Source organism: Trachinotus anak, unplaced genomic scaffold (assembly GCF_046630095.1).
Source record: "Trachinotus anak isolate AG129_WGS33_773 ecotype Australia unplaced genomic scaffold, CSIRO_AGI_Tana_v1 ptg000010l, whole genome shotgun sequence".
NCBI lineage: Eukaryota > Metazoa > Chordata > Actinopteri > Carangiformes > Carangidae > Trachinotus > Trachinotus anak.
In genome coordinates, this window is record NW_027273861.1 from 9756126 (window position 1) to 9769583 (window position 13458).

Sequence of the window (13458 nt, forward strand, 5' to 3'; positions counted from 1 at the left end):
TGACAACGCAAAAAATTTATCGACCATCTTTATTTACCGACAGAGGTCTCTAATAGCAGGGCTAGAATTCACACATTTGTAGAGCACTTCAGTTGTTCCACACAATGAACGACTGTATTTCTTTCAGAGCAATTATGCAGTGGTGCCACTGTGGAAGCTACAGGGCAAGTCAACGGTGGAGGAAAATATCAGCACAGAACAAACAGCAGAAACAAACTGACGCTAGGCTGAGTGTACATGTGTGGAAGGATGCTCGAGTGGAGTGTGTAAACAGTCAGAGAGGGTCTGAGTGGGCCACAGCCACATCACAAGACATTTCCTCTCCCTATCACTCTTTGCAGTAAAAACAAAGGCTTTGACTTACACATGGTGAGTAACCAGAGATGAAATGAGCAAGGAGGAAGAGACATTAATGGTGAACAGCATCCCAAATAAAAGTAAATCAGAAGACATGAAATAACTTTCAGCTTCAAATGAATCCACTTGACAGATGTGACAAATGTCTCAGGATCAATGCAAATTTAGGAGAGTAATCACTAATGCGTTCCTCCAAAATGACCTAATGTTCCTCCTTTAAAACATTTCAATACAAAAGAACCTTAATATAGATTTAGGTGCCATTTCATCAATGCATTCAAATGTAGACAGCATCGCTTGATCAAAGATCAAGGGGCGTCCTATTTGCACCATGTGAAATACAGTCTCTGAAAGAATTTATGAAAATAGTCAAGATTTACAGGCCGAAGATCATAGAAGAATAGACCTCCTGTATAAAATATAAAACAATACCCCAGTGCTAAAGAAAAAAATCCATAAATCTCAATGAGTGAAGCTGTAACTTCATCTGAAATACCTGGTGTGGCAGAGCTTATGAGCTTGAGTTGGAGCTCTGCAGTGCCTATTTCAAAGCAAGCAAGCAATGGCACACACCACGCTAAAGATACTCTTCTTATGCTTATATTTCGAAATGCATATTTTCAAGCAGCAATTACAAAAATTTATCAATGGACAATGCATAACCTCTGAAAAAAATACTGTATGAAAACATCCCTGCTACTTTGTTTCCAAGTACAAAACCTCTACCAATAAGTTGCTCCAGAGTAGCAAGAAGTCCTTTTCTTTTTTTGTTTTTTTTTTTCTTACTTTGTTTTTTTTTCCATCTTTGTTTTGTTTTTATTGGATAAAACTCAGTCCTCACATTGAGTGCCATAGTTAATGACAGTCTTCTCCATCAATTCACTTTGCTGAAGGATCCAGGAACATGCAAGCCTCGTAGTGGAGGTGCTTAGGAGGCTCCTGTAGGCCTGAGGGACAGCAGCCAGGGCTTAGGCCAGGGCTGGGAAGGCCTCTGGGTCGTCCACGTTGGGCACAGACGCAGATGACTGCGAGGGGAAAAAAAAAAAAAAATCAACATTAAGTACGAGTTAGAAAATTCAAATGTGATGACAAAAGTGGTGACAATCCTTGAACTCTTTAATTCTAACAGGTACAATAACCCCATTAGAAAGACAATGATGCAGATACTTGTGACATGACAACAGCTGAGCTTCCATAACATTATCTACCTTGTCAGTCCTTCCTCCACGGACTGGCCTAGGGGCTTCACCGCGGCCACGACCACCTCGGCCACCACGTGGTCCTCCGCGTCCACGGCCTGGACGACCCAGGTCTCCAAAGTTGATCTCCAGCTGAGACGTAATGTCATTGGCTGGCTTCCGGAAGTGGTGCTCATCCTCTCCCTGAAGTACAAAAATAGGGGTGATAGGCCAATTATGAGCTTATTTTGTTGACAGGTATCAGCTGATTTAACATACTTTGCAACATCAGTGGAGATTTTACCTTAGGCTCCTCAATCTCAGGGTCAATCAGTTCACCTTTCTTATCCTGTGATGGACAGAAGCAAAAATATTACAAACATTAACACAAAATACAGAGCAAAATTATGTTCATACCAAAAACAAATGACAATGTTTTATGAGAAACATTTTAATTATGTAAAAAAAAACAAAAACAAAAAAAAAACAAACACATTCTATAAAGGGCTGCATTTCCTGTCTGCAACTCCATCTTCCAATCATATTGGCTGAATGTGGGTCTGATCACTTGTAAATACATGTGTATGTACAATATGTCTGTCCTGAGTAAACACAGTAACCATTTGCCTATTAACCTGTTTCAACCTTAACAGTACTACAGCTTGAATAAAAATGCAGAATGAAGGTGAAACAAGTGTTTTCTGCACATTAAGATTGCAAAACTGTGAGAGTCAGTGTTCATGCTAATCTCACTTTTGGTTTACACTGTTGATTTAATTTTTGGTTTATTGATTGAATAAATTATCTGCATTACTTTTCTCTTTTTAAGGATACTGCATCAAAGAAAAACAAATTAATTCACAATGATATCAGGTCGCTACTACTTCCACATTTGTGGTTGCACTTTACTTTGTATCTAATTCAGACAGTGAGGTTGGCGTTGACCCCAACCACTGCGGTGTCATTCACAGGAAACTGGTGCAACACTTCTTAAAGTCTGCACTATCTCCACAGAGAAAGAGGCTTGTAGATCAAACTGAAGCAGCAGAGGTTAAGGGGTTTTCCTTGATAGACTAAGTGGGTGGCCGTTCATTGCCTTGACCTACATGTTATCATACTGCTTCAGAGAGAAAGAAATGTGGCCTTTTTTGACACAGATAATCTACAGAAAATCACTACGGTCTACAGTGACTGATGAAACTCAAATTGTGATCAGGTGAACCAAATGTAAAACTTTTCTCAGAGTGCAGCTGATTTTGACTTACTTCTGCCTTGGACTTGTGCAGCACGAATCCTTTGTTCCAATCAGCTCCCTCGTTGGCCTTACGGATGTTGAAGTCCACCTTGGCCCGTTCCTTGTCCTGCATGGCCTTCCACTCATCCAGAGTCATCTCCTTAGGGCCTTCCTCCTTCACTTCCTCTACCTCGTTCTCCCTTTAACAAAAACAGAAACATAGTTGCGTGTTGCTAGTGGCATTATCACTGACATGCAATTTAACTTGCACTTTGGTACAGATTCAGGTTGATTTACACCGTGTCCTCGGCCAGAAATTCATAAAAGTAAAATTATAGGCTCCAAAATGAGGCCACGGCAAAACCAAAATCTCTTCCATTTATTTTTCTGAGTCTGAACAAGATAAATAAAACAATAACGTACTTGTTCTCAGAGTCAGCAGGTGGATGCTCCTCTCCTTCAGGGTTCTCTTCAGTGTTGTTTGATTGGTCAAGCTCGCTATGAGGAAAAAAAAAAAATCATGGTCAGATGTCAATACTTCCAATACACCAAGACATAAGACTAGGCACGGAGAACTGAAAGATCAGTATGTGAAGTTTGGACATTGTTGCTGTTTACATTGCATTACATCAGGTGGGCTGGAGCTAGCACTCAAACTGTGGTCAAATTTCACAGGAGACCCAAAAAAGAGTGACACACTATAACTTTGAAGGTGGTATTTATTGTAGAGCTGTTGTATCAGATCGCATTAGTTTTAGCAGTAAGCAATAATTCTGAACCAGGATACAATATGATTTTGAATCAATGAGCAGAATGAGTGCTGATGAAATCTAAAAAGACACCCAAGCCTAACAAAACACACTTCTCCCAGGCTTCAACATAACCACCAAGGGTTCTTTAAAAATACATAATACAAGGAGAAACGTATCACATGAAGACGTGCAGGTTATTCACGTTTACAATAAGAGTGTGTGCACATCCTCTTAAACTCCCCAATGTCCCATCATGCAAAGTTTGTCATTTTGCATACATAGGAAGGAACTTACTTTAGCTCATCCTTGACGGTGCCCCAGTTGTGAGATCCACTTCCACCACGCTTCTCCTCACCTTTCAGACTACTGAAACAACATTTGCTTTAGCCAGGATCATTACACGCACATTAAAACACACAGGTCTTCAACGGACCTGGTATAAATTTATATTTTACTCAAGGATTAAATAAGAACTGAAAGCACTTACGATCGGTCACTGCCACTGTGTCTATCAAATTCACGTTTTCCTCGGGAATCAAAGCCATCACTGCGACCCATGCCGCGTCCTCTGCCGCCACGGCCTCCTCTGCCACCGCCTCGTCCTCTCATCGGCCTGTCACCAATGGGTCTAGAGAGATGAACAAAGAAAATCTTTCAACAAGAGTTTCCTTGCCTGTCAGAAGCTTAGATCTGAGGCAGAGCCATCAACAGGCTTAATTTTAGTGTACACTTCAGATTGGTTTTTTGTTGTTGTTTTTAGAACACTAACGTTGAAAACAACATGGCTTAAAGCAAATGTGGAACAAAATGGTACAGAGCACTAAGGTATAAGGTGCTAAAAGCAGAGCCTAGCGAGCTGTTGGCCACAAGCCAAATGGAAGATAGGTGTGGTGCACATCACGCCCTGTTTTAACTTGTTTTAACTCATTTTAACTTGAAAGGTCCAAATGGTGTAAATATGCTTTTCAACTCATTCTTTCCTCATTAGGAAACCACAGTCAACTTACCTTAGGTCGACTAATGTTTTAAAGGTAGTCTAGATTTATACTGGGGTATTTTACAGTGGGGTTTTTTTTGTTCTATCAATTTTACACAAGTGAACTGATGAGACAAATGTGCCTCCAACAGTTTGGGCAAAACTTTAACATACTAAGCCTTATCAATGTAAACAACGCCTTTAACAGTTGCTGTCCCTACCCACACCCTGTAGTGAGTGCTGCTTTAGCCTCATGTGGAACAAGAAAACGCCCTGTGAAGTTATGATAGTAGAGGACTCACACTACTGTTCTTTTCACTTAAGATTAATTACCAATTAAAACATCTGCAAATTGGAGATTGAACTCACTTCTCCACTGAGAATTCGCCGCCCTCAGGCTTGTCACCAGATTCACCAGCAGGCCTCTCAAAACGGCGAGGTGGCCGCCTGTCCACAGGCCGTCTGTCTGTGGGGGGGCGCCCTTCTCCCTGGCCGCCCTGGGGTCTGGAGCCATCGCCTTCTGGCTTCCGGCCCATTCTCCTCATGCCGGCACCTAGGATTGATCAAGACAGGAGGATTAGAGGACCAATAGCACTGATAGATCAAGACCCACTGCTGGGCACCAGAAATGAGGAAAGGGGGGGGGGGGGGGGGGGGGGATTGTTCTCTTTAATTGGAGCAAATAATTCCAATTAATGTGAAGAATCAAAAACATTCAACTGGTAGGGTCCATTTTTTTTATATATATTCTGCAACTTTCCTCTGTCTACAGTGTAATCTGACTAATACGCATGGTGTAAACAACTGCAACTATTTAGTGCACAAAATGTATCAAACAATCTTGTGGAGAAAACTTCACACAGAGGTGAGTGAACTTTCATTATAAAGGGCTGAAGAATGTGCAATATTTTGGTTCACTTCCTACTCTGAAAGTGTGCTTCTCAGTTAGATCCCTCAGTCTGTGGATTGAATTAACGCCTTCATAGTCTTTAACCCCTTGTGGCACATGGTTGATCACGACGTTGGCCTGTCCCACCCATTGACTAAATCACCAGCTACCAAAATAGACCCCCCCCCCCCCCCACACCACTACACAGCAGCAGCTGGGTGCACCATCGTCGCACCACCTGTCTCATCTTCTCCCAAGCAAACAGCTCTGACCCCACTCGGCAGCTTGACATGATGATAATGGCCAACTAACTGTCTGGAAGTTAGTATCCATCTCAGTCACTTCCTGACCCTGGATGTTTCACTTCTGCGTGTAGTAACTTTGTAATAAATTAAAACACTTTGCAAACATCAGAGCATAAACTCTGACTTCAATTGTACAGGCAAACGCGGTAAATTGAGAGTTATAACGATCTACTTGGACGATATCTGCTAAAACACGAGTGGGGAAAAGTAAATGCGCAGGTCGACCGCATGTACGGAGCGTGTACTGAGCGCCAATGGGAAGTGTCGGTGTGGAGGCTGTGCTTTAACACGCCCCACACTGCAACCACGAGGTTCATCCCCATGAGTCTCCGGGACAAATCCACCGGCTCACCGACCACCATTACACTCTGCTGCTCACTTTACATCGATTTACCAGCGAGTTCAATTTGCATTTGTCCTATTTCGCTTAAAAACTAATTTTATTCAAATGCGTATAATAATGAATAAAGAATTAAAAAACTGATAATAAAACTACCAGCTGTGGGTTTATTCAGGGAAAAGGCAGCAACAAGTGTCCGCTCTGACATGAGTAGGACCGGGACATTTCGAGGCCACTTTCTCCGGCTGCCCAGGCTGTCGGGTTCCACCTGCTCAACAAGGCCGATGTGGGGGGGGGGGGCAAGCCAAAACAAGTTGGCCTCCAAACTGTTAACCGTGAACCGCTGAGGCCGCACAGCCCCCACCTCAAAGCGGGTCTGCAGGAGGGTCGCTGTCGCGTGGCTGACAGCCGCGGGGACACAAAAGCTACCACGCGGACCTCATGTCACGGGCTCATGAACCGTTGCTAGCTAGTCCGCAGCGACCTAGCCTGTTAGCTCCACACTTCACTAGCGGCTTCGCTAAAACGCAAAAAAATGACTTTACCATCTTTCTTGAGTGGGACGGGTGCCTGGGTCTCCTCCTTCTTGTCGGTCAGCGGGACCTTTCTGTCTTTTTGGGACTCCTTTTTCGGCTGCTTGGCAGCCTGGGCTGCAGTCTTGGCGGCACCAGGGGCAGCAGCCTCCTTCTTCTTCTTCACCTCGGCCTGCTTCAGCAGCTCAAACGGATCCGACTCGTCGTCAAATAACTGGTCGAACCGATTGGTTATGGCACAGCCAAAACCTTCTTGCATTTGTCCGGGCATGATGGCGCCCCTTCAGCAGGATTTTCCTCCGATTCTACGAGGCTTGGTGCGAACACTTCGCTAGATGAAGCCACAAGATGGCTGGGAAAAGGACCTTCTTCTCTTCCGGCGCGATAGACATCCGGGACCTCGGAGCTGGTGCGGGTGGGGCGTGTAGTTCTTTAACAATGATCAGCAATGGATACAGATACAAGACGCGTTCGTGGAAACACTACACTACCCACAATGCCATTCTAGCCAGTGTTGCCAGCCTCTTGAAGCTAAGCATGGGCGCTCTCGTACACTCTCTTGTTTTGACTCCTCGGGAAAACCTCCGCAGACTCAGACTGCCGCTCCTCTGCGCTGTGTCAGCTCCGAGACTTAACCGGGGCTCAAACACTCCGTCTCCCCTGTCTCAGCCTGCATTGGCGCCTCTGCAGTCCTCTAAGGCAGAGAGCAGCTACCTCTTGGTTGCCATTATGTTTGGAAAACACAATAAAGGGGGAAGGTCGATATGTAATTCAGAAATGACTGCCAGTGCGGACAGACTGTCCTGACATTTAAGTGTGGCTCACAACAAGTATTCACACTGCGCTGAGCCTCGGGCTCTTTTTAAACCCTGCATGTGCTGCCAGTGTAAACAACAGCTCACACCTGCATGTAGAGATGGAGTCAGCACCGCTCGCTGGGTAATAAAAACCTGATCCATCGCGAGTGTGGGGAGACCGTGATAAGAGGGGCCGATAGTTAGGCTATCATCTCCAATGTCTCAGACCCGGTCGCTTTCATGCTGGGGGGGGATCACAGGGTAGTCGCAGTTTGTGAAAACACACATTTGTTCACAAGGTATATATGCTCTGTTTCACAAATCTTTAGCAGGTCTGAAGGAGGTTATGCTTCACCAGCACGCGTCAGTCTGTTGTTTACTAGACGCAGCCTATATCTGAAATATCTCCAAAACACGTCGACTGCCGACAAAAATAAATAAATAAATAAATAAAATCTCCAACTGAGGTTGGTGCACACTGCACAAAGTACCTTGAGAAGGTGGCCATTAGCGGATGGATAAAGTCAGTCGTGAAACTGTGTGGTATAAGATAGACGAGACTTTTTTAAGATGATCAGAAGAGACAGGAAAAACACAAATTCGTAGAGATGGTAAGTCTGATAGTTGGAAAGTTACTCAACTCTGGTGAATGTCTGGACCCAGTAAGTGTCTTTTAGCACTGTGGGCGGTATCTTCCTAACAATTTTCATCATGAACAGGAAAAGCAGTTCACTTTAACGACACGAAATAGAGTCACTTTCTGTCACCTTTCATTGTATTAATATTTATGTAAATGCAAAGTTTTATTTAAATACAGTTGAAGATGTGATGCTCAGATGAATTACTTTAACATGAAAATTCCTCATCCTGAAGGAGATCAACATACTATTAGGCCTACACACACACACACACACACACACACATATATATATATATATATATATATATATATATATATATATATATATATATATATATATTCTTAAAAGGATTTTAGAAAATAAAAGTGTCCACTGGTTTTACTGCAACATTCACACAGGATATTATGGTGTTAGTCTGGAAGAAATTATTCTTAACATTTTAGTATGCCTCAACCCAGCAAGCTTAGTTTATGGGCTAACATATTGAAATCCCCAGAGAAAGGCACTCAGCTTGAATGTCTCATCGATCATTGGTGGTATTTTGGGAGTTGTGGATGCTGGAGTTTGTCCTTAAAAGGAAAGTCAAACCCTGCCAGCTGATGGGCTTGTGTGACCATTGTGATTGTCGACTAAAAGCACACAAGGCCTGTGTGAAATAGTTGCATTCACTCATAATCAGTCTGCATCTCAATTTGCGGCGATAGATACAAACGTACAATTACATCATTTACATCCTTACTTGGGTATTATGAGTCTGTAGAGACAAACAAATACAAACACAGTGGAAAGTTAATAATACAACCTTTGGCTGCGTACAGTGAGTCTGAACAACAACATACTTCCATAATGTTTCCATGAAGTTTTCTTCTGTCTGCTGATCTCTTTATCTTAACGTTATCACTGAGCTTTTCATCTTTATTTATCATACAGGAATCAGTCGGCAGCCCCTGGAAATCATGTATTGGCTATTATTAAATTATATTCAGTACATTTCCATTCTTGGTCCAAAATTGCAACTGCCGAGAGTGAAAGAAATCAACTATTGCCTTCAGCATATATGCTGTAGACAATGCTTGCTAAATATTAGCCTAATTAATAGGACAAATATTATTGCCTTCCTCCTATGAGAGGGAGCTGATCCTTTTACATCTCTCCACACGTTACTCGCCATTTGGATCTTATTGGAATTCAGTTCTGTCCTCCAACTTGAGGTGATTACGGAGTTGAATGATAAACCTTGTTTAATTATAGGAGTGCTCGGATTTTTGGTCCAACGTTACTTTTTTTTTTTTACTTGTCTCCACTACTTTTCCTTTTTAGTTTTGCTTTGATAATATCAGAATGGTTTTATTAAACCTACATTTGGGCTTTTGGGCTTAATGGTCATTCAAAAATGTTAAAAGGGGGGGGGGGGGGGGGGGGGGGGGGGGGGGGTGACTACGAAAGCAATAGGCTAATTCATTTTCAGATTGTCTCCATCTCGCGTTACTGAAGTGGTCCCACCCCCTCGCACTGACAGCCCCCCCCCCCCCTCCTCTGAGCGCACTTTGGGAACTCAGACCGATCGTCGTCCCTGCGCATCCAGAGATGACATCTCCCGTCAACAAAGCCATGGTAGAGTCCTACGCGCTCATGGTTATGGTCATGGGCACGTTTTTCGTCTATTTCTGCGGGATGGTGTGGGCTTTTTGCAACCCGAAACTTAGCGGATCAGAGGAGGAGTGCGGGACTGAGGAACGAGGGGCGGACTCCGGGAGCAACTGCTGCGCCGCCGATCCTCAGACATTCAGGTGCGCCTGTGCGCATATGCCGCCGGCACCGCCGTACGCCGCAGAAACGCTCACACAGGCGACTTATGTCAACTTCTGGCACGACACTGATAGTCCGCTGTCAGACTGCACTGCAGTTTGTCGTGAGGATCGTGGAATTAACAACCAGATCGGATATAGTCCCTCCTGCACTGCATAAAGGCTGAAAGGCTGGTGACCGATCATCCAAGTGCGCTGTTCCCCTCGAGTAAAACCAAACCATACTTGATGCAGTGCATGTACTGAAAAGGAGAGCGGTATGAAAATGCTCAATGCAATGTTTAATGACAATTCTCAGTTTTATTGTATATTCTTTTCCCAAACCATCAAAACATACATTTAACTTTGTGCCTGATTCAGATTCAGCCTACTACAGGTGGAAAGAGAGTCACTGTAGCTTGTTCATCCCTGCTTTGAATTCAGGTTTGCATGTTGCTGAGCATGAGGAGTGATATTTCGGTGAAGTCTTATGGACAGTGTGCATGTTGCTCCCAAGTGACCTACAAGACAGGAATAAAACTTTCTCTCCGTCCCAGAACTGTGTGATATGCATCACGATGATCCAGATCCTGCAGGTGTGTGGGATTGTTGTTTTTCCCTCAGTCTCTTCCTTACTTCACTTTCTAGTTGCAGTAATTTCTCATACAAAACTTCTGATGTTTCCAAATCAATATCCATCTGCAAAGAGGAACAGAAAACACAAAACTCCATACGTGAAGTATTTCACAAGGCAATTTATATTTATCTTTAAAGGATAATATTCCTTGGCATACCTTACGTGGTTGTGTGTAGTTGTTACCCAGGCCAGATGTTAAGCTGTGGTACTTGACTTGTGGGTCCAGTGATTCAGGCTTTTGCTTAAACAACCAGAACTACAAAAAAGAGCAGCTTTTCTGAATAAAACTTTACTAAACTGTGTGTGGAAATTAGAAATTTCATTTCACATACCAGGGCTTCAGCTCCATTATAAGGTGTCAGGGTGAAATTGTTGGTGAATATTCTTATCTGTGATCATGAAAGACAGATGAATTCAGATATGAAAATGAATTCGAAACTGATTTTAATTCAGATTTTATACCCACAAAATACGATAGTCAATCAAGACTATGTGTACTGTAGAGTTGCACTCACAAGCCAGAAGAGAGGCATTAGCAGGGTCCAGAGGAATGCTGGGAAGGAAGGTAGGATGCTGTAGGTCAGACTGGTCATCACAAAACCAGGGCAAATCACAGATGAGTACAAACCCTAGAGAAAGCAAAAAGGAAGTAGGATTGCAGTCGTCCGTATCCTTAGAGGCACCGATGATACACAGCATGTGAGGTGTGTGAGGGCCAACCTGTCTGTTGTAGTGTGTGTTGAGCACCAGGCTGAGCAGGTCGGAGGCATATTTGGAGGAGCTGTAGGGCTGGGTGCTCCTCTGGTGCTGTATGTCTTCGAGGTAAAAGGCTGAGCGCTGAGCATTACTGGAGGAGGTCCAGATGACCTGTGAGGTCCGACCTGCGTGGCACAGAACTGGCTCCAGCTCCCTGATCTGGGCCATAACACAGTGGAACTCCACAGTATCAGACTGCTCATCTTAACAAGGGATTAAGGCTCAATTCCAGCCTTAAATAACAAAGCATGGAGTTGTTTCCGCTGCAGCTTGATGAAATGAGAGACTGCTGATTTGAATCAAGTAATTAATTACATTTAGAAATTTGGTTGATCTACATGAGATATTACAGTATTTTACTCATGTTTTCAGTTATGAATGCACTTTTACATTACATATATCTTAAAATGACTCATTAAGATATAGATTTTAGGCAGCAAAGACAATGATATGCCATCTTTTCCCACAGATTCCTTAAACTAATCAGCAACGTTAGATTCCTCCAAAACATCAAGAGTGTTTCACCAAGGATTTGTCAATTTTACTCCAACTGTTTGAAAAGGAAAAATGTTTTCTTCTCTAAACTGTAAATACATCTGTAAATGCAACGGCAAAGATGAATCTCTAGAATCTTTAAAGTGTAAACAGGAACTTTGAGAAGGTTTTTCTTTGTTAGTAATGTAGCATACATCAAAATCCACCTGCAAATGCACAGTAAGCAGAAGGCCGTCCGCACTGACCTCATGGGTAGAACAGCACTGTTAATTTTTAATGAGCATCACTGCTAAGTGACAGACAGATCCCGTATCACCCACATTTGTTCCACAAGGGCAAACAGCTGAAAAGAGATCTGAAGGAAATATGCTTTTGCACAATATGTTATGTGTGAATCAGATCAAAATGCCACCATATTACTTTGACAAAGTAACAGTGACTCACTAGAAGGAAGTGGCCAAAGAGGTTGGTGGCAAAAACTTCTTGCAGGCCATCAGAGGTGACACTGTCCTTCTGTGTCAGAATCCCCTCACCAGTGGCAAACATGGTGATGACATTGCTGAAATGACAGCATGATAGAAATGTGTGATAGATGGGGAGAAGAGGAATGAAATATTCAAAGTTAGAATGGATATACGCAGTATTATCCTTTATAAAAATAAAAATAAAAACAGCACATGCTGTACTACACAGTGACAGGAGGATCATCTCAAATCCACAATGTACCTGGAGAAGAGGCCTCTGAAAAAGGCTTTTACATCAAACTGGGGATTTGGCATGATGCCTGCATTCAGGTAGAGGAAATCCAACCGGTTATACCTGCAGATGACAAGCAGAGGCAAAGATATTTTATTCTGTGGTTTCGTAATCATACATGCAGAGCCACCATCATAACCTCTGCAGTAATTATTTGGGTGTGTGAATGAGTGTTTGACTTCCATGCAGCCGTGAGTCCATCCTCCCACCTGAGTTTGACTTCTTGCGCAGCACTGATAACAGACGAGATGCTGCTGGTGTCCATCTGCAGCAGGTCCACCTGAGCTGTGGGGTGAGAGGTGAGCAGGGCAGAGCGAGCAGCCTGAGCCCGACGCATATTCCTGCAGGCCAGGCACAGCTGCAGACCCTCCGTGTCCTGGGAGAGGAGACGCTCACAAAGCGCCAGGCCAATGCCACTGCAGGGAAAGACACTTACCACTGTTACTTATCCAGCACCAGGCTTTTCAAGATAATAGTATGTAAAACTGACCAAAATAATCTTGTTTATTACAAAATCCTGTCCTGTATATAACATCATCATGCTGCCACTTTGGCTCAAACTCTCTCCAGAAAGAGATTCCAAAAAGTCAAATATATGAATGAATAATATTTAACTTCTACAATAAAATAATCAACAGGTAAAAATTCGTTATATCTCACTAAAGATCTTGAAGGAAAGTTATGAATATTTCACATTTAAGATGCCAGACTTCAGGTTAACAATAACAATAATAAATACAGTCATTACCTATTTGCTCCCGTCACCAAAACCACCTTATTCATCTTTTCAGCTCCAAACTTGAAACAAATTACCTACAGAAAACACTCACTTTACAGTCAAATGCTCTTTCAGTGCAACAAGTTTTTTGTCTGGTCCATGGAGCGTTTTTCATCACTCTTCACTCCACCTCCACACTGTGATTGGATGCAACCTCAGGACCCAGCCAATGAGATCCTAACACCAGTCAGCTGAGCCTCAATGACCACACCCATAGCATGAAATATTAAGCCCCTATGAATAAGAC

At 43.1% G+C, this 13458-nt stretch overlaps 2 protein-coding genes across 4 annotated transcripts; both read right to left on the reverse strand.

Annotated features, from left to right (window-relative positions):
* Window positions 1-11: 11 nt before the first annotated feature.
* Window positions 12-6944, reverse strand: serbp1a (SERPINE1 mRNA binding protein 1a). 2 transcript variants are annotated; one of them, XM_071487406.1, is made up of 9 exons: window positions 6577-6944; window positions 4867-5050; window positions 4009-4149; window positions 3816-3884; window positions 3193-3267; window positions 2801-2969; window positions 1840-1884; window positions 1566-1739; window positions 12-1382 (listed from the first exon to the last, which is right to left on the reverse strand). In XM_071487406.1, exons 1-9 carry the CDS (start codon window positions 6833-6835, stop codon window positions 1326-1328), a joined length of 1173 nt encoding a protein of 390 aa, XP_071343507.1. In that variant the 5' UTR covers window positions 6836-6944; the 3' UTR covers window positions 12-1325. The 2 variants fall into 2 exon arrangements, with proteins under 2 accessions (XP_071343507.1, XP_071343506.1); XM_071487405.1 differs by having other exon boundaries at window positions 3816-3887; window positions 6577-6943.
* A 3126-nt stretch (window positions 6945-10070) lies between these two features.
* Window positions 10071-13331, reverse strand: hsd17b7 (hydroxysteroid (17-beta) dehydrogenase 7). 2 transcript variants are annotated; one of them, XM_071487413.1, is made up of 9 exons: window positions 13182-13330; window positions 12643-12849; window positions 12404-12496; window positions 12122-12236; window positions 11147-11341; window positions 10942-11055; window positions 10759-10815; window positions 10584-10682; window positions 10071-10488 (listed from the first exon to the last, which is right to left on the reverse strand). In XM_071487413.1, exons 1-9 carry the CDS (start codon window positions 13214-13216, stop codon window positions 10363-10365), a joined length of 1041 nt encoding a protein of 346 aa, XP_071343514.1. In that variant the 5' UTR covers window positions 13217-13330; the 3' UTR covers window positions 10071-10362. The 2 variants fall into 2 exon arrangements, with proteins under 2 accessions (XP_071343514.1, XP_071343515.1); XM_071487414.1 differs by having other exon boundaries at window positions 10348-10488; window positions 10589-10682; window positions 13182-13331.
* Window positions 13332-13458: the final 127 nt, after the last annotated feature.

What these genes read in the sequence shown, in the direction of transcription:
- serbp1a (XM_071487405.1), bottom strand. Translation starts at nt 6,835, where the DNA reads ATGCCCGGACAAATGCAAGAAGGTTTTGGCTGTGCCATAACCAATCGG. An exon ending in CACAGTGGCAGTGACCGATC is followed by an intron (nt 3,888 to 4,008) that starts GTAAGTGCTTTC and finishes ATGTTGTTTCAG; the next exon opens with TAGTCTGAAAGGTGAGGAGA. An exon ending in CCTGCTGACTCTGAGAACAA is followed by an intron (nt 2,970 to 3,192) that starts GTACGTTATTGT and finishes TTTTTGTTAAAG; the next exon opens with GGAGAACGAGGTAGAGGAAG.
- hsd17b7 (XM_071487413.1), bottom strand. Translation starts at nt 13,216, where the DNA reads ATGAATAAGGTGGTTTTGGTGACGGGAGCAAATAG. An exon ending in TTCAGAGGCCTCTTCTCCAG is followed by an intron (nt 12,237 to 12,403) that starts GTACATTGTGGA and finishes CTGTCATTTCAG; the next exon opens with CAATGTCATCACCATGTTTG. An exon ending in TCTTTGGCCACTTCCTTCTA is followed by an intron (nt 11,342 to 12,121) that starts GTGAGTCACTGT and finishes GTTATGGCCCAG; the next exon opens with ATCAGGGAGCTGGAGCCAGT.